Raw genomic sequence first — 21,750 nt, 5'->3', positions numbered from 1 at the left:
GGATTGTGGCGCATCGGCGCCGGCATGCACGCGACGGAAATCGGGGGGCGTGGCCGAACAAAAACCTGACGGATTCGGAAAACCGCCGCATTTAAAAAAAAAAATCTGTCGCGGAGCTTGCACTTACCTTCACTCAGCCCTGCTTGGTGTATTCCAGTGCGTTCCGATGCTTTTCAGCGCAGCAACGCCACCTGGTGGACGGCGGAGGAACTACCTTAATAAATCCCGTCCGGACCCGAATCCAGCGCAGAGAACGCAGGATCGCGAATGGACCGGGTAAGTAAATCTGCCCCATTGACTCTCCAGGGCCAATACCTCATTCGGTCTGCAGCTTTAGATGGTCCAAACTGCAGATACTGATATGTTCTGACCCACCAGATCTAGAACATGATGTAATGTTACAATCTTATATACCTGTAGCAGCGGCTGGTATCCTGTTGCCGTTAAGAACTTTACTTGCCATGTGTATCCGCTGCAGCTTCCATATCTTCCAAAAATGGAGACTTGTCCCATCTCTGGAATAGTCTCCAATGCATATTTCAGATCAGCTGCAGAAATGTCTACCTTGAGATCTGCAGAACAAACAATTGACATTCAATCATAAAAAAGAATTAGTTGTATTGGATACCAATGCCAGTCTCAAAAAGGGCATTGATTATCCTAGTTGATGAGGGAGCCCTTAACCCCTTAACGACCAAGCCCTTTTTTTCATTTCCCTTTTTCACTCCCCACCTCCAAAAACTCTATCTTTTTTATTTTCACACGTAAGGAGCTGTGTGACGGCTTGTTTTCTGTGTAACAAATTGCGCTTCATAGTGACGGTATTTAATATTCCACACCATGTACTGGGAAGTAGGAAAAAAATTCCAAATGCAGTGAAAATGGTGAAAAAACGCATTTGCGCCATATTCTTGTGGGCTTCCCTGTGCTTCCTGTACGGCTTTCACTGTGCTTCCCAAATGACATGTCTACTTTATTCTTTGGGTCGACACGATCACAGGGATACCAAATTTGTATAGGTTTTATAACGTTTTCATACATTTACAAAAATTAAAACCACCTGTGGAAATTTTTGAGGACATTTTCAATGCTTCTACATGTAGGACTGTACGACCTTTTGATCACTTTTTATAGAATTTTTTATATTTTTCAAAATGGCAAAAAAGTGACATTTTCGACTTGGGGTTTAAACGCAGTGAAAAAACGTTATTATATTTTGCTAAATCGGGCATTTTTGGACGTGGCGACACCTAATGTGTTTATGATTTTACTGTTTGTTAAAATTTAAATGACTTCTAGGGAAAGGGGGTGATTTTAATTTTTTGTTTAGTAATTAATTTTTTTTTTTACCCTAGGGTACTTTAACCGTAGATTGTCTGATTGATCCTACCATATACTGCCATACTGATCGCACATTGAAATGAATGGGTTCAAGCGAGACAGCCACAGGGCCTCGGAAGACCCGAGGCTGTCATACCAATGGATCGCCGCTCCCTGATGGCAAAATGACTACACTTATGGGAAATTATCTTTACCCAGGAACATTTCTTTAAATAACATCCAATTGAAGAAATGTATGTTTATGGTAGATTAATTCAATGTAATCTTCATGCCCAAATGAGAATATCCCTTTAAACCTCGGTTCGCTCATCTATACTTCCTATGTCTACAACATCACATCCATCAGCCACATGGATAATTTGTAAGACCAAGAACAGCCACTATACATTGTATGGCGCTGTGTTTGGAGGGAAGTAAAGAGACTGCGACACTCATCCAAATTGATTTCTAGAAACTTCCAGCACTGATGAGCAATCCTAAGGAAAGGTTAAAATTGTGCCAAAAAAACCCATTAAAGAAAATCTACCATCAGGATCATGGGTTATAAACCAAATACACTTACATGCTGGTGCGTGCCCCCTTTATTAGGATCTGCTCTTCTTTAACCTTCTTATGCCCTCCATATTTAAGAAAATATGATTTAAAAACTATGCAAATGAGCCTGAGGGGCTCCAGGCTCCATTACCTTCTATGGAGCCCCTCAGGCTCATTTTGAAGCCTTTTTTCGTAAAAACAAAGGCATAAAAAGATTAAAGAAGAACAGATCCTGACAAAGGGGGCACACACAAGCATGTAAGTGTACTTGGTTTATAATCCATAATCCTGATGGTAGTTGTCCTCGAAATCAACCACATATTTGGTTGAAATAGCCCCAGAAGTAAATATATTAATAGACCTCATATATAAACAATTATTAACATTTTAAATAACATATTAAATAGCGTTATAAATTACATTCTTAAATATAAAAAAAAATAAAACTTAAATAAAAAATTCCATTCCATTTTAACATCATTCAGAAGAGTCCTTCAAGGCATCACCACCTTCTTAAATGTATCTCCTTGTCTCACCATCATCTCAGTGCACATAAAACCTTTCTGCTTGGCAGCTTCCACCTGACCTAAGGACACCTGAAACTACACCAAGTGGACTGTACTCCGAAACGCCATAGGTCCAATCATATAACCAGGAGAAAGAAAGGGGGAGAGGCAAAAAGCGCTCACAGGGTGATAGTATTTTTCATAAATTGGTGTAAGGGTGCGAGCAAAGTTCTAAATATTAGGAACAACTGTAATTCAGATGATTGCTTTGAATTGTTGAATTGTTGAGATGCAGTTCCAACAATGGATGCAAATTGATGTAGGGGTCGGAGCTCGGTGAAGTACGGTGCACACCAAAGACCAAACACAATAGACAGGAATCGGGTTGATGTCTTTATTAGAATGGTCTCAGTGCATTTTAGAGCATTGGGGCTTCGTTTTTGAGTGTACAAGCATTTGGTTGTTGTAAGGGTGAGGGAGGGTGTGCGTAAGTGTAAGAGATCACAAACAGAGCCTTTCCGCAAGTTAGAAGGAATGCCGTGCCAAGGCTCCAGTAGTAGCCAACAACAGGCAGCATAAGCCCCAGTAATTGGCAAAAATGGAGCTATGGGCAGTGTCTCTTCTGCCAAACCAACAAGAGCATCAGCAGCAGCACACCGCTGTATCACCTCAATCACAGTTACTACCCCCACTGGCACCCCTACTGTGGTAACCCCTATGCATGTCTGTTTAGCCTGTGTCTATTTATTATTGTCACTAGGGTATTTTCTACTGTAATTGTTCCCCCATATGTAATACAATGTGGTCCTGCAATCTGTATGTGCTGTATTGCAATGTCCTATAACTATGTTTGTACGCAACCAAGGAACTAACAACATGTATGAATGTGCCTCTTGTAGTGTATGTATGTAACTGTAGCTGTATGTAACAATTGGGGTGAAGTTATGTACAAAAGAATTATCCGCCACCCGCCCCCCCGCCCCCAGCCCGTGCATCAATAAAGTGCTATAATATCGTACTGTATCGTAAAATATGCTACAGGAAAAGGAACAGAGGGGACCATAGTATATTGGAGATGAGCATGTCACGGGTGCTCGGGTCGCAGGGTCACCTGTGCCCCTCTCCGAGAGACCCACACCGGCTCCAGAAGATTTAAAGGGCCAGTGCACCGTTGATTGGTGCTGGCCATTCCCAGAATCCCTTCTAACCCAGCCTCTCCCAGCTGTAACTCACAGCCTTAGAAAACGCTTGTTGAATGCCTTGTGCTATTATTCCGAATTCCCGTTGTGACCCCAGTTCTGTGCTGCCTGCCTTGACCTCCTGCCTGTCCCCGACTACAATTCGCAATCCAGCTGCGCGTTCTCTGCGGAGGATTCGGGTCCGGACGGGATTCACTAAGGTAGTTCCTCCGACGTCCACCAGGTGGCGCTGCTGTGCTGAAGTCCACTGAAATGCACTCATGTACACCGGCCTATTCCTGGTGAAGGTAAGTGCAAGCTCCGCGACACTTTTTGTTTTTCAAATGCGGCGGTTTTTCCAAATCCATCGGGTTTTTGTTCGGCCACGCCCCCCGATTTCCATCGCATGCATGCCAGCGCTGATGCGCCACAATCCGATCACGTGCGCCAAAATCCCGGGGCAATTCAGGGGAAATCGTCGCAAATCGGAAATATTCGGGTAACACGTCGGGAAAATGCGAATCGGGCCCTTAGTAAATGACCCTCAATGTCTCAGCACCTCGCCTTGGCTGCCACCGCGGACAAGTTGCACCTGTGGAATGACCTGGTGCAATCCAACCCACTTTGCGGCGGCCTCTGGTGAAGACCAAGGTATCACTTAGATTCCGGTCCCAGGTGTTGGCTTATGTCATCGTCCGAGCACAAGGTTGGGTGTTATTTACAGGAATACAATCGGTGAATATTACTTTATCTACTTTGTTAACACAAATATCTTTACATTTATCTAGAAATGAACAAATCGTAATAATTTCCTTGTAATAATGCGCCTTTAACCTACTACAGCCCATTCCCGATTTTGGTCTTCTGTGGTTTACCCCCTCTTCCCAAAAGCTGGAACTTGATTTTACTGTACGGGGGCTGCATAACAATTTACACTCAACATTCTCTGCCAAGTACTGGGAATCTGGATAAAATTCCAAATCTTTTATCAAGTTTTTGCTATATTTTAATATATCTTAAAAATGTTAATCTTTCATGCCAATAATGTTTTAGCCCATAACCAGAGCAGTGTTCAGAACGACTAGATTTCTGATGACTGACACATAACTGTACCTTTTATTTCTCTTCCATAAGCTTTAATGCTGAATGTTCCTCCGATGGGAGGGGATGCCGTTTGGGTTCGATTTATCTGGATTGAGGCATTTTGTGTCCAAGAGGATGATGTATAGATGGCTGAATCTGAGCGAGTGATTGTGTTCTATGATATAATAGGGGGTAATAAGTACAACATCAGATGGACATTGGTAATTAGACTTATGCGGATAAAGGTTAAAAGTTAAAGATGAGGCAAGTTTGTTCTGACAAACAGGATTTACCGGACTAAAGTTAGAATCACTGAAATGAAGTTGTGATTCATGGCTCGGTTCAGTAAATTTCTATGAGTTTGTCGGAACATCCACTAAACTTATCCAAACTTATCCTAAAGTTAAAACAGTGAAGGACAACAATGAAGAATTGGTCCTCCATGCATGGTAAGAGATCTATTCACTTCAATGAGATTCTAGTAAAGCTAGGTCCCAGAGCCCAGTAGAAGTGAATGTTTCTGTTTACATTGGGCTTTTGTGTTCATATCTTCTCTTTTCTCAAGTGAACCTGGCAGATTTTCACAATAACCCTAATACCAAGTTCCAATAGACCTATACTAACTTGTTCCCACACTAGCTAAAAAAACACAGTTCCTATCCCCAGAAAATGATGTTTGTAAACCTACTTGGCACCTACAAAATTAAGTGTGTAAGCATGTCTAGTACCCAGCCCAAAGAATCAGGGTGTCCCAAGGGCAAGTGCTATCATGTGAGACAGTGCAACTCTCACCTCATGTCTGTTCTTCCAGCAGTGCAGAGCAGAGGACCCTACAGACATGAGGTGAGAGAAACACTGCTTCACATGAATGGCACACACCCTTGGGACACCTTGCTTCTCCAGGCAGGGTCCTAGACAGGCTTACACACTTAATTTTCTAGGGATAGGAACTATGCATTTTTAGCTAAAAACAGTGTGGACACAAGTTAGTAAAATGCTATGGGAACTTGTTATTAGGCTTATTAGTGAATCTGGTGACAGGTTCCCTTTAAGTATTTTAAACAACTACAACGTGGATATATGATGACTGGGTCCAAATTTTTTTATTCAGATTAATTTATTTACAAAAAAGGCCCAATTAGGACCTCACTGAAACCCATTTGTCAACACAGGTACACTTGTGTGTGTCTAAAAAGTAAATCTTTATTTATTCATTTAAAAGTTTTATATCTTTTATGAGGCACTACAAAAAGGTGTAATAAAAATCTACAATCACTAGGACCTCAAATTAAACTGATTATAGAGATGTATTTTCTTTTTTAATTTTAGTGCCTTGAATGATGTGTGATGGGAGTTTTAAATTTCTTCACACTGTCATCTTTTGATTCATTGGGGGTCATTTACTAAGGGCCCGATTCGCGTTTTCCCGACATATTACCCGAATATTTCCGATTTGCACCGATTTTCCCTGAATTGCCCCAGGATTTTGGCGCACGCGATCGGATTGTGGCGTATCAGCGCTGGCATGCACGTGACGGAAATCGGGGGGCGTGGCCGAACGAAAACCCGACGGATTCGGAAAAACCGACGCATTTAAAAAAAAAATGTGCCGTGGAGCTTGCACTTACCTTCACTAGGAATAGGCCGGTGAACTTGAGTGCGTTCCAATGCTCTTCAGCGCAGCAGCGCCACCTGGTGGACGTCGGAGGAACTGCCTTAATGAATCCCGGCCGGACCCGAATCCAACGCGCCGCTGGATCGCGAATGGACCGGGTAAGTAAATCTGCCCCATTGTTCCTTACACACAGAATCTCGAGCGCAAGATATTTTAAATTCACGTGTGGATAGCTTTTATTTTGGGACACTAGGTGTCACCATTGAGTCAGCACACATCGATCGTATCAAATAGTGTCATACAATGTAACACTCTCAACGATGTTGTTTAAATTACATTATCCTTTCGTGAATAGTCGGAGTGTAAGCAGCTCCACTGTAATTTTCAGGAATTATTCAGTCTCAATCACAAATATTTTTGCTGAAGACACACATCCACCATTCACAAATCCATTTGCAAATTATGCCACTCGTAATTTCTAACTATGTTAGATATTCGGTAGGTCCTATGATCGCTAAATAAAACATGAAACACTACAGCCCCCCCCCCCCCCCCCCCGACATGTTTCACCACTAGCGTGGCGTCCTCATGGGTGCCGGGGCTAGTGGTGAAACTCCCTTTAAGAACCCTGATTTTTTTTCTGGAAATACAATTGTATTCACCCAATTACCTACCTGTGCAAACGCAGCCACAAAAAGTGGAAAATTGTATCCACAATTATACGGCGTTACAGTGATGGTATACTGGTTCTTAGAAGCGCTCACTGACTGGGTCACGCTGACATCTTGTATAAAGACTCTACTTTGTGATAAGGCCGCACTTCTTCTATCAACTGCAAGACATAAAATTGCCTTAAAATACATTGGAGGAAAACAAGAGTCCTAATAATCTGATTAGTAATAGCAACAAAATCACCAATCAGTAGTAAGGATGAGTGGACTCAATCTGGTTCGGGTTTAACTGAACCTTGAAAAAAATATGTGGTTCAGGTACCGGACCTGATCCGGAACCAAATGCTGACATTCATTTATATGCAGCCATAAGCCTGACCTGCGGTTACCTACCATTAAAGTCATCAGTAGTTACAGTTTGTCCAATGTACACGACGTCTATGTAATAATCTTTGTTCGATAAAATGTAGATATAAATCATATTGTAATTTCTTCCCCTGTACTTAGTTTTTACAAGTTGTAACAAATCTATACAAGTGTACGTCCAGCTAGAAAGATAAGAGACAATTAATTAAAACCAGCACTAATTACACAGGTTATATTCACATTTCTAGTGAAGTTTAATTGCTAAGCAGTAAAGTTGTAGCTTGGAACCTCCTTTAATGTTAAAGGGCACCTACCACCACGATTCTACCTATAGAGCTAATCCTCACGTCCCCGCTAACTTTTAATAAACTTTATTCCCTTGATATGTAAATTTACTTATGCGGCTACTGGGGCGTGGAGTAGCCGGGCACGAGGCTACACAGCGCGGCTACTCCACGCCCAAGTAGCCACGTTACTCCTCCTACCCGGTGTGTTCAGCACGCAGCTTCTCGTAGCTGCGCGTCCTCGCCCGACATGCTGGCGTTCTGCGCATGTGCAGAACGCAGGTCAGCGGCTGAGCAGCCACAGCTCCGAGGCCGGAACTACTGCGCATGCGCAGAACTCCAGCTTGTCGGATGCTGCGCACCGCACACACAAGGTAGGAGGAGTAACGTGGCTACTGGGGCGTAGAGTAGCCGCGCTGTGTAGCCTCGTGCCCGGCTACTCCACGCCCCAGTAGCGGCAAAAGTAAATTTACATATTAAGGTAATAAAGTTTAGTAAAAGTTAGCGGGGACGTGAGGATTAGCTCTAAAAAGAGCTATCCTCACGTCCCTTACATCCACATACCACCCAATCTACCTTTATCGGTAGAATCGTGATGGTAGGTTCCCTTTAAAGGAAATCTACCATCCAAATCCATCATGATAAACCAGGGACGCTTACTCATAGATCCAGGGACCGGGACTGTGGGATCTTCTTTATTATATATTTATTAATATTATTTCCTCCTTAATTCTAAAATCAAATTTTACTTTATGCTAATGAGCATCCAGGTATGCAATCTAGGGGCATAGCTCTTACACTAGTATGAGGTTGGGTGCTGTTATTCGAACAATCCGGACTCACAGGTTTTCTATAGTTTCAGAGTCTCTGTTTAGATATCTTTCTCTGAGTTACATAATATCTGGGTCACCGCTTTACTGCTTGATATCTTTACATCAAAGCGACACAACGACTATTACTGATTTTAAATGCGGAAATGGAGACTGATGTGCTGATGGGGTTGTACGATAGCACGATGTCCAGGTATGATTCATGATTATTATGATACTTGTTACAATTGTGTTTTCAATTATAAATTATTATTATAAAAACAGAGACAAAACAAGAATGCTACCTCTGTCTGGTGTGGCTATTAATGATAGTGTGCAGAGTGAGGTTGGAGGATTTATGATGATTAAATTAAAGAGAACCCGTCATGCAAAATAACCCCCCTAAACTAAATATATTTTCATAAACTGCCATTAGAGAGCATTGCCTCTATCCCTTCATTGTCCCTCTACATGCCTGTAAACCTAAGCAATGAGGTCCTAAAGCTGTATGCAAATGACCTGTGAAATGTCCAGCATATTCGTGCTGTCCAGCTTATTCATGAGTGGGAGGTACAGCCACACCCCCAGTGCATGACTGACAGCCTGTATAATGATGTGCTTCCTGGTGCTGGCCACACCCCCTGCAGCCTGTGTGTGTGTGAGATACAACAGCTCCAGGCAGCCATGTTATAGCAGAACATGTCAGGTACTTGTGTAGCTGATGTCTGTGTCTGTGTATTAGGAGGATGCAGCATGTCAGCAGATGCAGCACACACACTAGCAATGCTTTACTATACATTACACACAGACATGAGCAGGGGGAGGAGAGGGATGACAGGGGGGACATCACTGCCTCTGACCATGTGACCAGCCTCATTTACATAATAAAGAAAATATGATTTTACAATGAATAATGTATGAAATAACTAGATAAAGGCTGGGATGGGATCCTTGTGAGCTGCTCAACCCCCAGACGAAGGCTCAGCGCGAGCCGAAACGCGTGTCGGGGACGCGGCACATCCTGGACGGTGGAGCACTATTACCTTTTCAAATCTGGTAGGAGCTGGTTTTTCACTTGTTTACTCATCTTTTTTATAATGCATAATCTGTCCCATTCTTGGGCATTTAATGTTTGGTTGCCAATAGATTGACACATAGACATAACACCTTTGGTGCAATATACACCTCAGGCCTAGCTCCATTTGCATTTACTGAATGTACCATCCACCTCCACCTTGTCCAGGTAGTCCCGCTTCTGTATCCGTGCCACCTCACTTGCTTGCTCATTTTGTAACCCATATACACAAATTTTATTCATATATTAGTGTCATATTCTGTCACTTGTATATTTTTATATGTTTGCATTTTTCACCAATAAAGGTTTAATTTTAATTTCAATACCAGTCCTTAGTGTTTGTCAATTTCCCCTGCAATGCAAGGGGTACTCCTCCTAGCTGCTCCAATAGGTAGAGGTGACAGGACAAGTGACACAGACCTGATGACAGGCGTCCTTTAAAGGTCAAAATTTTGTATGGTTGCTTGTAAGTCTCTTTGTGTCCTAGGGGGCAACTGCGACCATTTCAACCACTATAGTTACGCTAAGGGTTAGTCTTAATTTTCATTTCACTTTAAAAATAAATCAAAAATGGAAGAGAATCCTACCTGTTCCCCTGTTCGAAATCATAACTAAAGGTATCGTATGCAGTACGGACAGTTCCTGGATTACTATTGTCTTCATATTCAAAATATAAATAAAGTCCATTTGTGATATATCCCTTGTAGGCAAAACAAAGCTGAAAACAACAACAAAAAACACAATTATATACAAAAAAGAAAAGAAGCAACCTGTGCACACAGGGGAGAAAATACAATTCGGCGACTTATCCAGAGGGGAGGGGTTTATATCAAACGCTGCCATACAGTGCACCAGCACATGATATAAACTCCGCCTCCCAAATGTCATGGAGACTAATTAGTGTCCACCCATGATGTCATGCTGGAATTGGAAATTAAAAATGGTGGCGCTAATTTGCAGTGCTGTTTAATGCCTAACAAGTTAACTGCTGCGTTAACTGCTTTGGTGCCAGTACTGACTGCAGAAGTTACTGTCAGCTGTATGTGTCTAACACAGCTGACAACCGCCATGTATGGCGAGAGCTCAACACATGAGCCCTCTCCGTACACCTTTGACAACTACCAGCCCATAGATTTATGCCAGCGCCACACTGTGAGCTCTGTGAAGGAGAAAGGAGGGAGGAAGGAGCTGCACAAGAATGGGGGCTGAGAGCTGAGGAGTGAGCAGCACAGACAAGTCACATGTTGTTTTTTGGAATGCATCCAAACCAAAGCCCAACCCCAGGGACTACATAGAGGATTCTGTCAGGGTGCAAGGTAAGTTATAACATAGAATTGTATTGTAATGCAAATGCTTAGAGAAGGCAGAAAGGCAGATGCAGGTGTCATGGGCTTCTGCAACCTGAAAATGAGGTCCCTGGTGACAGGTTCCCTTTAAATTTAAAAAAAACCTCAACAGCTCCTCCTTCCCTACCCCCACAATACATGAACAATGGTCAACCTGGGATTGCATGGCAGGGGTGGCAATGATGGGGCCCTGTCATAAACCCTTTAAATACCACTGTCGCTACTAGTTGTATGGCCTTGAATGGTGTTTTTACATCTCATAGCCATTAGCATTAGATGTCACCTGTGTTAGAAACCAAGTAACATTTTTACTCGCTTTACCAACCAAAACAAATAAGAAATATACTATTGAGCGGATACATACCTTGTTATGTAAAGTAAGTGAGAGACGACCGTAGGATGACTGAGTTACTGGATTATATTCATAACTATAATACACCATTGACGGGCTCTTCATGGAATATCGTCCACAAAACGCTTCAGTCTCAGTTATAGTTCCCCAGTAGAAATACTGTGGAGAGAATGTGTCGTTATCGGAGAAGGTTTTGAAGAATTGGCGGAACCTCGTTATCATTTTTCTGCGTTACAGGGAAAGAAAGTCTATTGTTTGCAGTAATTAAAAGACAATAACAAGTAAGGCTGCATTCACACGTGGCCGTAGCCTGGCGGGTGTACGTTCGCCGCGATGGAGAGGTGGAAGGGTGACCCCTCTCCATAGCGATGCATGACGCACGGCACCGTAATACAGGGAAAGGTAGGACATGTCCGGAGCGGTACGGTGCCACACGTGTGTAGCACCATATCGTTCCATCCGCCCATTGCCGTCTATAGAGGACGTAAGTACAGCCGCAAGCTCACCCCCCCCCCCCCCCCGATGGTCGTGTGAATGCAGCCTAAGTTTATGTAGACCTGAGGATTTATATTTATTAGCAATGTTTTAATATCTCTCCCCACTCATCTTAGGTGAAATGATAAAGTGCATTTTCCATACCGGATTGTAACCGGATTCAAAGTTCCTGAAATACTTGACGGATGAACTTTCCTTCTGGTTAGCGATGGCATCCGGACACTGCACGCTTAGGATTTCTAGAACAGCTTTTTTCACCTAGAAAGAAGAAATTTTAATAGTTGAGTCACAGATGCAAAATTGAATAAGCTCAGAGGGCAATCATCCGAATCAGCCTTCTTATCCCTAGAATAAAGGATTCAGCTGCACATCACATTTTAACCAATAAGGTGCTCCAGAAAGGGACCCAATCCCTTATAGTAAGTAGTAGATGATTCCAGTTACACTATATATCAATGGTTAAACATTTTTTCTTTTATTTTCACAGCAAACAACATGTGACGTTTCGGTCCTCACATGGACCTTCTCCAGACACTGTGATAGGAAATATATACATATACAGGCAGTCAAGATAGGGTTTGTAGGCTTGTTCTTAAGTTGACTTTGTATGTAAGTCGGAACTGTATATTTTATCATTGTAATCCCAGACAGAACTTTTTTGGTCTCTGTGACAATTGCATTTTACAAATGTTGGGTTGTCATAAGAACCAATATTAACACTAAAGCTTCATTACAGACACCTGTGATAACTGTTACAGCTGATCATTGTAGCCTAGGACTAAAGTACAGTAAATTACCAATATCCAGAGGTCCGTTTGTAACTAGGGGTCGTCTGTAAGTCGAGTGTTCTTAAGTAGGGGGACCGCCTGTACAACAAAATGATCAACAAACAAGACATGTGGCTATGGTGGTAACAAAACATAAGGCAGATATTTGATAACTGTGATAAAATGTGGAATATATACCGTATATACAGGTGGTCACGGACTTAAGACGACCCCTAGTTACAGACGGACCCCTCTGCCCCCTGTGACCCCTGGTGGCCTCTCTGGATGTTACTATAGTCCCAGGCTGCAATGATCAGCTGTAAGGTGTCTGTAATGAAGCTTCATTGATAATCCTTGGTCCCATTACACACAACATTTTGAAAACCCAGTTGTCACTGGGGCAAACAAAAAGTTTTGTCTAGAGCTACAATTATAAAATATTCCTGTTCCAACTTACCTACAAATTCAACTTAAGAACTATCCTAAAGAACTTATCATGTATGTAACTGCCTGTACTAGACAATTTTTACTGCCTGGCTGGGTTCTATACGTCAGACGTCTGTGGAACTCACAGTACGTATAGAACCCTCCTGTAATTGTTCCAATCCTGTGATTTAAATAAAGCTGTGGCCATTTTGGCATTATCATGTATTTTGTGTTTGTATTCCAAAGCCATTGTTTGTGTTGTGTTAAAACAAAGTTAAGGGTCTATCTCACATCCATATATCTCATATCTCATATAGCCCATAGGGGCTCATTTACTTACACGGTCCATTCGTGATCCTGCGGTGCATTGTCCAATGTGGATTCGGGTCCGGCCGGGATTCACTAAGGTCTTGCTCCCGATATCCACTAGGTGTTGCCGGAGTTCTCCATCCTCTTCCTGGTGCATGTAAGTGCGCGTCAAGTGACACATTTTTTTTTTTAAAATACCGCGTTTTTTCCGAATCCGTCGGGTTGAAACCCGGCGCCGATGCAACACAATCCGATCGCGTGCACTAAAAACCTTGGGGCCAAAACGGCGCAAACCGGTAATTTTTGGGAAACCCGACGAAAATGAGCCATTCGGGCCCTTAGTAAATGAGCCCCATAGACTGCGTCTTATCACTAGTTTATCACTGACCTCTAGAGAAGATGCATTTGCAGGCAGAGGAGAGGAGGACACGTTATCCCACACTAGAGTGAAGGTCTCCATGTCAGAAACACCTTTAATTGTCTCTTCAATATCCACTGTAATGTTACTTTCATCCAAAATATGATAAGATAGAAGCTGGAAATCACCTAAAATTATCATCAATAATGTTTTTTTAAAAATTTTGTACAGTAATAACAAATACTTAGTAAAGCTATACGTACAATGTTGAGAAAACTATTGCACAACCTCTTTAAATAGTTTTAAATATCAGGCACGAAAAGTTCTTAAAATCCACAACCTCAGATAAGGAATAATGTACAGCAGATTTCACTATTAGGAGAAAAAAAATCAGAAATAAAGGCATCCCACACTGTCATTCAACTGTGCCGGAAGCAGAAAATGTAGAACATACTGCAGTACAATAGTATCAGAGTATATTTATGAGCAATCAGGCCTCCAGGACTAAGATATCCTACGGCCTAAATAAATTCACATCCCTTTCCTTAGAATACACATAATTATTAATAAACAAAAAAATAACATAAGTAGTCCCCATGTTCTAAAATGCCTGATTTGTTGAAAAAATAAAATTATTATCCTACACAATGTACTTACCGTATTTTTCAGACTATACGGCGCACAGGAGTATAAGGCGCACCATCAATAAATGCCTGCTAAAATGTCTAGGTTCATATATAAGGCGCACCGGATTATAAGACGCACCGGATTATAAGGATGAATGACCAGCAGGTGGCAGACCTGTGCACTGTTCAAGGCAGCTGTTGTCTGTAAGTACGGTTCATACATAAGGCGCACTGGACTATAAGGCGCACCTGATTATAAGGATGAATGACCAGCAGGTGGCAGACCTGTGCACTGTTCAATGCAGCTGTTGTCTGTAAGTACGGTTCATATATAAGGCGCACTGGACTATAAGGCGCACCTTTGATTTCTGAGAAAATCAAAGGATTTGATATACTGTAGTCCCAAAAATACGGTACTAAAAAATTTCTGCATTGCCACTTCTTTTGCCACCCACAAAAAGTGATTGGAAAGGTTAAACAGTTCCAGACATCGTATCTACTTCGTCTGCTAGTCCTGTAAATAAATGACACACTACTAGAGATGAGCGAGCACTAAAATGCTCGGGTGCTCGTTATTCGATACAAACTTTTCCAGATGCTCGAGTGCTCGTCTCGAATAACGAGCCCCATTGAAGTCAATGGGAGACCCGAGCATTTTTTTAGTAAAAGAGAACATTACAAGAACAGTGCATAATAAAATATCCCAGATGTTGGCAGATGTTTTACTTGTAAGAACACATTGAAATAACACTATTCTTCACTTTGCAGGTGTTCGCGCGTGTCTCCCGCTAAGTTAGGAGATGTGCACGAACATCTGGAATATGAAGAATAGTGTCCTTTCAATGTGTTCTGCACTTAAATGCTCCTGTGTTCACTGTTTTTATTCTATTCTTCACATTGCAGGTGTTCGCGCACATCTCCGAACTTATCGGAAGACACGCGCAAACACCTGCAATGTGAAAAATAGAATTAAAACAGAGAACACAGGACCATTTAAGTGCAGAACACATTGAAAGAACAATATTCTTCATATTCCAGATGTTTGTGCACATCTCCTAACTTAGCGGGAGACACGCGCGAACACCTGCAAAGTGAAGAATAGTGTTATTTCAATGTGTTCTTACAAGCAAAACATCTGTAAACATGTGTAAAGTGTTATTATTCACTGTAAACACTGTTCCTCACTGTCTTTTATTAATTTAATGCTCGATCCCGAGCCGGCGAGATACTCGTCCGAGCAACGAGCCGCTCCGAGTATGCTATTACCCGACCGAGCAGTATACTCGCTCATCTCTACACGCTACCAAGCATCTCACACCAAAGTATTAAAAGCTCACAGGTTTCACAGATTGTTTTTTCAAGGATTTACATTTTTTAATACAAATATAACATAAAAAATATAAATTTGGTATCTCCATGATCCAAAGAAAACGGGGAGCGCCATTTGGATTGTACACTGGAAGACGTAAAAACAAAGCCAATAAGAATTTAGAATTTGGGGAGTAAAAAACGGCAACATAAGAATGTAAAAGGGTTCAGTGTTAAAAGATTAAAAGGTAATTCTCCTATAGTATCTTTCCTAACTTACCTCTTTGTGAATTGAATGTCACATCATAGATATTTTGTACATCAGATGCCTCCTGCTGAACAGAGACCGTGTCTGGCCGTATGGACCATAAACTATTTAATGCTTGTTGGATATCAAATGCCGTCGCATCAGCTGATAGAGGAGCTACCAAGGGGAACAATGAGGAAATATCCATTATCAGATTTTGAAATGGAATTGGAAACAAATAAGATAACACAACAGATTTAGATAAAATAGACAGATAAAAAAGCTGGGCATGAGATTTCATTTGTTTTGTGTGCTGCTGTGGCTTGAGTTATAGAGGGCTGAACCAGTCAGTTACTGGAGGTGGCATCCATTACTCTGCTTATATTCTGTCAAGCTCCATCAGAGGTTACTTTTTATTGCAGTCCTACTATTTGTTTTTGCTACTGCTATTCTGTGTATCCAACCTCAGCTACGTTTATTCGACCATTCTCTCTCTCTACATTTGTGTCTAGTCCCCATCTTGGATTTGACAAAGTTTTGTCTGCAATGTAATTATCTGTTGTTTGTCGCTCTGTGTCTTGTCCCTCCCAGTGCGACCTCACTCTCCCTGACTCAGACTAGTGTTTGGTTTATCTTGACATTTTTCTGTGTACTTGTGTGAACACTGGTCTATCTCTGATTTCCTGTTACCTGTCCGCTCCACCATCCAGCAGCTGCCAGATAAAGTAAGTTCCCCTCTCAAATTGCAGGGGCTTTCAGGGTCTGTTAGCAGGTGCCTGATAGTGGGTTCGCCCTTAGGGGGATTATTTGCAGTAGGCAGTGCCAGGGCTCGCAAGAGTCTTTGGGTTAGTTGGCCATTATTTACCCAATCTGACAGTTTGCACCAAGTCTGTGGTTGCACTGTTTAGTGGACAGGTTTGTGAGATTATGACAACTGAAGAGCATGTGTGCCCTCAGATTATTCTGGGTAGGAGAGGATTATTAACATGAACATTAGTTAACATTATCCGTCAAAATTTAGCAACATTTTTACTTTATCTGGACCCTCCTCCAAGCTTCTCCCTGCAGCTGTTTAGTGTTACACTGTGGTATCTTGTGCTTCTGGGTGGAATTTTCTGGCAAACTGAAGCATATTAGGGCACATTTACTAAAATAAGTGCAGTGTGTACTATGTGCAGTTACTTGTGTAGTGTGCGGCGTGCACCAGATACAGGATTTCTGGTGCCCATTCTTCATGAATCTGGTGCCCCCTGCACTGACCCGACAGAGTGCACCACTTTTTTTTTTGGTGCACCCTTAACATAGGGCGTGTAACACACTTCTGTTGGATGTTGCACATCTGGCGCATGGTTTGACTGAGCACTGGAGCGCCTCTTTCAGTGCAGTGATTTGTTTTGCATGAAGAATAGTGCAGCCGCGCCACAAAAGGGTCATGTGCGTGCAACACAAATGTCACCCGGACACTTCTTAAATACATATGCAAGCAGATTGCACTAGAAAGAACGTGCAAAATCTGACAGAAAGGTGGCCCATGGCATTTAGTAAATGTGCCCTTTTGCTGTTTTGGGGAGGTATTTAGTGCTAGACTCCTGTTTCTGGTACTTCTGGGAGGTATCTTAGCTGAACAGTGGTTCTGGGATGTATCTTGATCTGTACTGCATTTGTCATTGATGGGAAGGTACTTCGGCTAAACTGTGGAATTTTGGTGATTCTCGGGCGGTATCTTGGTCTGTATTGTGGTATTCAGATATTGGAAATGATTTAACTTTATGTCACTTTCTTTCACAAAATGTTACCTGTTTCTTCATTGCCATAGATCAGTGTGTAGTACATGGCAGGACATGGAGAGACACAGTATTTGGTAATGGTAATTTTCTGCACTTCATTTTGTGCTTGTTGGGTTGTGTTCCAGTTCTGTAATGTTATCACCTTAGGGAAAAATAAATACAGTGTTACTCGTAACACCAAATACTGTTCATTTAGAGAAAACTCCTACACAGAGTAGTACAACATACTGTACTACCTACCTGCTGTTCCCGGATAGTAATGCTTTGTGACTGTATGCCCTGGAATTCGTTTATGGCGTCAGACGTTTGCTGGTCTGTGTATGAGCTCTTTCTTTTGTACACGCCAATATCCAGTGATGATGATCCCCACCAATTCTGGAGATACGCCTCAATGTAACATCTGGAAATGAGCAGATAAGTCATTTCCCCAATATCTTATGTGTCTATATGTCTTATATCTGCAAGTTTCTGTGGCCAAATCAGGAGGTTTGTACTGTGATTTACCTGTGGGCATTGCAAAAGGTGGACGCCATGAATAAAACCCACAGCAGTATAAATATTCCTGTGGTTAGATATCCGCCACGTCTACAGCATGAGAGGTAATTATTCTCTCATCTATCATGTAGCAGCCATATCTACAGCTTGTGAGGCAAAATACTGCCATATACAGTGGGGAAAAAAAACATATTTCGGGCAGTTTGTGGAAATTTTCCTACTTGAAAAAAATGAGAGACCTGTAATTGACATCATGGGTGGATCCTCAACGATGAGATACAAAATGAGAAAACAAACCCAGAAAATCACATTGTCTGATTTTTTTAAAAAGTGGTGGAATATATGTATTTGGTGACCTACAAACAAGCAAGATTTCTGGCTCTCACAGACCTGTAACATCTTCTTTAAGAGGCTCCACCGGCCTCCTGTAGTAATGGCTCCTCTGTCCTTCTCTCACTACCTGGAGTAATGGCTCCTCTGTCCTTCTCTCACTACCTGGAGTAATGGCTCCTCTGTCCTTCTCTCACTACCTGGAGTAATGGCTCCTCTGTCCTCCTGTTTGAACTTGTTATCCTCAAACAGTCACACTCCAATCTCCACTATGGTGGATTTCCAAAGAGCCGTTGAAGGACACCAGAAACAAATTTGCACCAGGCTGGGAAGACTGAATCTGTCAGCAGTTGTGAAGAAATCAACTGTTGAGTTAGGAAATGGAAGACGTGCAAGCAAGATCTCCACACAGGATCTTACCCCGTGGGGTCAAAATGTTCACAAGAACAGAGAGCGAAAATCCCAGAAACACACGGAGGACCTGGTGACTGCACTGCAGAAAGCTGAGACCAAAGTAAAAAAAAAGGCCACTGTCACTAACAGACTACACCACCAGGCTGGACGTGTCATCCTGCTTAAGCCACTACATATCCGGGCCCGTCTGAAGATTGCTAGAGAGCATTTGGATGTTCCAGAAGAGAATTGGAACGTCCTATGGTCAGGTGAAACCAAAGTAGAAACACAATTCTTTGTGTTTGGTATAGGGTGAATTCTGAGATGCATCCAAAGAACCCCAGACCTACTGTGACGTATGGGGGTAGGGGATCATGACGAGGGGCTGTTTCTCTGCAAAGGGACCAGGATGACTGATCCTTGTACATGAGAGAATGAATGGTGCCGTGTATTTTGAGTGCAAACCTCCTTCCATCAGTAAGGGCACTGAAGATGGAACGTAGCTGGGTCTTTCAGCATGACCATGATCCCAAGCACACTGCCAGGGCAACAAAAGAGCAGCTTCGTAAGAAGCATTTAAAGGTCCTGGAGTGGCCTACGCAATCTCCAGATCTCAATCCAATAGAAAACCTTTAGAGGGAGTTGAAAGCCGAGCAACAGCCCAAAACATCACTGCTCTAGAGGAGATCTTCAGGGAGGAAAGGACCAACGTACCAGCAACAGCGTTCGCCCACCTTGTGAAGTCTTACAGAAAACAGAAAAAAATTTGTTTAAAATCAGATAACGTGAATTTCTGGATTTGTTTTCACATTTTGTCTCCCAGTTGAGGTTCTACCTATGGAGTCAACAGTGGCGTAACTAGAAGCTGATGGGCCCCAGTGCAAAGTCTGTGCCAGACCCCCAACTATAATTTATGGTTTATAGTAATAGTCTTCTCATATGGGAAAGTGACATCATAAGGGCCCCCTAACCTCTTGGGACCGGGTGCAATCGCAACCTTTGCACCCCCTCAAGTTACGGCCCTGGAAGTCAATTACAGGCCCCTCTCATGTTTTTAAATGGTAGAACTTGCACAATAGGTGGCGGACTAATTCTTTTTTTCCCCACTGTACATCAGCCATATCTAACATATACATATGTTAGATACATACATACCTATATACATATCAGCCATGTGTGCAGTGTGTAAGATAACTGGGGGCAGATACAGGAGGAGACATGGTGACCACATGGACTTCTGAGGTAATAATACTATACATATTGTACATTATTTAGAAAGTATTACTACACAAGTACATACATATATACCCGATAAGAAAAGCGAACTCGAAAATAGTTAATTAAAATCTTATAACTTTTATTTCTTAATACATAAAACCGAAGACAAACATTAACTTCATCAGATTAAAAGAAAATGATCCCAAGTTGATGGAGTAGACTTTCAGCAATTCATTCCTATGTTATATTTTCGATGTGCCCTTACACATTTATACAGGACAATAAGGTGCAACGAGTGCTAGGTAATAAAGTGCATTCTTTACATTTACAATCTATAGTATAGGGATTATTACCTTTTTGCGGCTGTTAGTCTGCCCCGCGCCCCGACGCGCGTTTCGCTTGCTGCTTCCTCAGGAGGCGTGTTAACTAAGGGGTACGTCCAGCTATTAAAGGTGTGGGGTATGCATCACATGACTTCTGGGAGGGCTGTGAGAGGTGGGTATGCCTGTCACTCCTATACTTAGTATGTTTACCTATTAGCTGGCGCATGCCTAAACACCTTTTCCGCCTGTAGTAAGATGGCGACGACCATCTTCCGGCCACTGCCGCGCCTGCGCAGTCCCAAGGCAGGGAGACTGAACAAGTACATACATATGGTGACATCAGTGTGACATAACATGGTTACTTGAGTATTATACATTTTGCAGTGGCAGATATTTGTTCCGATAATGGAAAGAGAAAGAGGAAGAGAGACAAGACACGTATACGCAGAACGTATACATAGACATATACTGGCAGATCAGGACATCCTTTATACCTCCGTCTGCACAGTATACGATGCATCCAGCAGAACAAAACTAGATTTTCCATGCTGCTTCCTGCTCCAATGTGACATATAAGCTCAACAGAGACCATAATGGCCTATGGGTGATGGATGCAACTGTATTGCATCCATCCCCAGCCTCTGCTGAGCGTACACCCTGGGGGTCCCAAGTGATGTAACTGTCCATAGACAGATAAACAGTTACTGTATGTCACATTGGAGACACCTTTAACATCAGCAGGAGCCAATCACAAGATGATGGGGATGTTCACTCTTCCTCCCACTTTCAGGGAGGTGGGGGAGAACAGGAGGTTCTATCACACCTCATACAGTTGGATACAATCTAGCATCCCGCTGTAAGGATACGTTTAGAATCCGCCCAACATATACTTACAATGAAGGGCAAAATGTACACTTATAGGGTCTCCTTTCCCAAAACCATGATCCCCTTTGCTTAGTACCTCAAGGGATTTTGGGTAGCTAAACTGTTATTACAGTAGAATATTACTGTGGTAATTCTTACATTATTTTACTGTAGAATGCAAGATCTAGACCTCCCACAATGCATAGCAGCAGAACAACTGTGATTGCAAATAATCTTGTCTTCAATCAAAGCGTAATAGTAAAATACAGGAAATGGGAGGAAAGAATTGTGTGCTCTTAAATAAGAAATTTACTAGGTTTAATATTTGTACTTACGGCTTCCCCTCCAGGAGGAAGAAGGTGTTTGACTTCTGTTGTGAGTATGAGTAGTAGGATGAGGTCTGGTAGCCATAGGCAATCTTCTCCTGTCAAAAGGAAATAGAAAAGAAGTGACAAGTTAGGCTCTGTTCACACTGGTTCCTAAGGTTCTGTTAGATTCCAGTATGTTTGATCGGAAGAATGGAGTCATCTGCAGAGACTGAACAAACACCAGAACCCACGTAGGAACCTGAACTGTTTCTAATTAGGATTCATTAAGATTAGTCTGTAATCAGATCCATCATATGAGTCCTAGTTATGCTTTGG

General features: G+C 42.2%; 1 protein-coding gene across 1 annotated transcript in view; it reads right to left on the bottom strand.

The window, feature by feature from the left end:
* LOC140132489 (fibrocystin-L-like) overlaps positions 1-21,750 on the bottom strand; it is a 136,310-nt gene that overhangs the window by 66,493 nt on the left and 48,067 nt on the right. Inside the window, exons 15-26 of the mRNA XM_072151315.1 lie at positions 21,442-21,530; positions 17,724-17,883; positions 17,493-17,625; positions 15,730-15,873; positions 13,546-13,703; positions 11,800-11,913; positions 11,173-11,319; positions 10,050-10,180; positions 7,322-7,476; positions 6,932-7,089; positions 4,673-4,817; positions 415-572 (exon numbers count right to left, since the gene is read on the bottom strand). Of these exons, the coding sequence (XP_072007416.1) occupies positions 415-572; positions 4,673-4,817; positions 6,932-7,089; positions 7,322-7,476; positions 10,050-10,180; positions 11,173-11,319; positions 11,800-11,913; positions 13,546-13,703; positions 15,730-15,873; positions 17,493-17,625; positions 17,724-17,883; positions 21,442-21,530 (1,692 nt within the window). The remainder of the gene's footprint in view (positions 1-414; positions 573-4,672; positions 4,818-6,931; positions 7,090-7,321; positions 7,477-10,049; positions 10,181-11,172; positions 11,320-11,799; positions 11,914-13,545; positions 13,704-15,729; positions 15,874-17,492; positions 17,626-17,723; positions 17,884-21,441; positions 21,531-21,750) is intronic.

This window comes from Engystomops pustulosus, chromosome 5, assembly GCF_040894005.1.
Source record: "Engystomops pustulosus chromosome 5, aEngPut4.maternal, whole genome shotgun sequence".
NCBI classification, from domain to species: Eukaryota; Metazoa; Chordata; class Amphibia; order Anura; family Leptodactylidae; genus Engystomops; species Engystomops pustulosus.
Note: the sequence above shows the minus strand (reverse complement) of the source record. Positions and strands in the feature narration are given on the sequence as shown.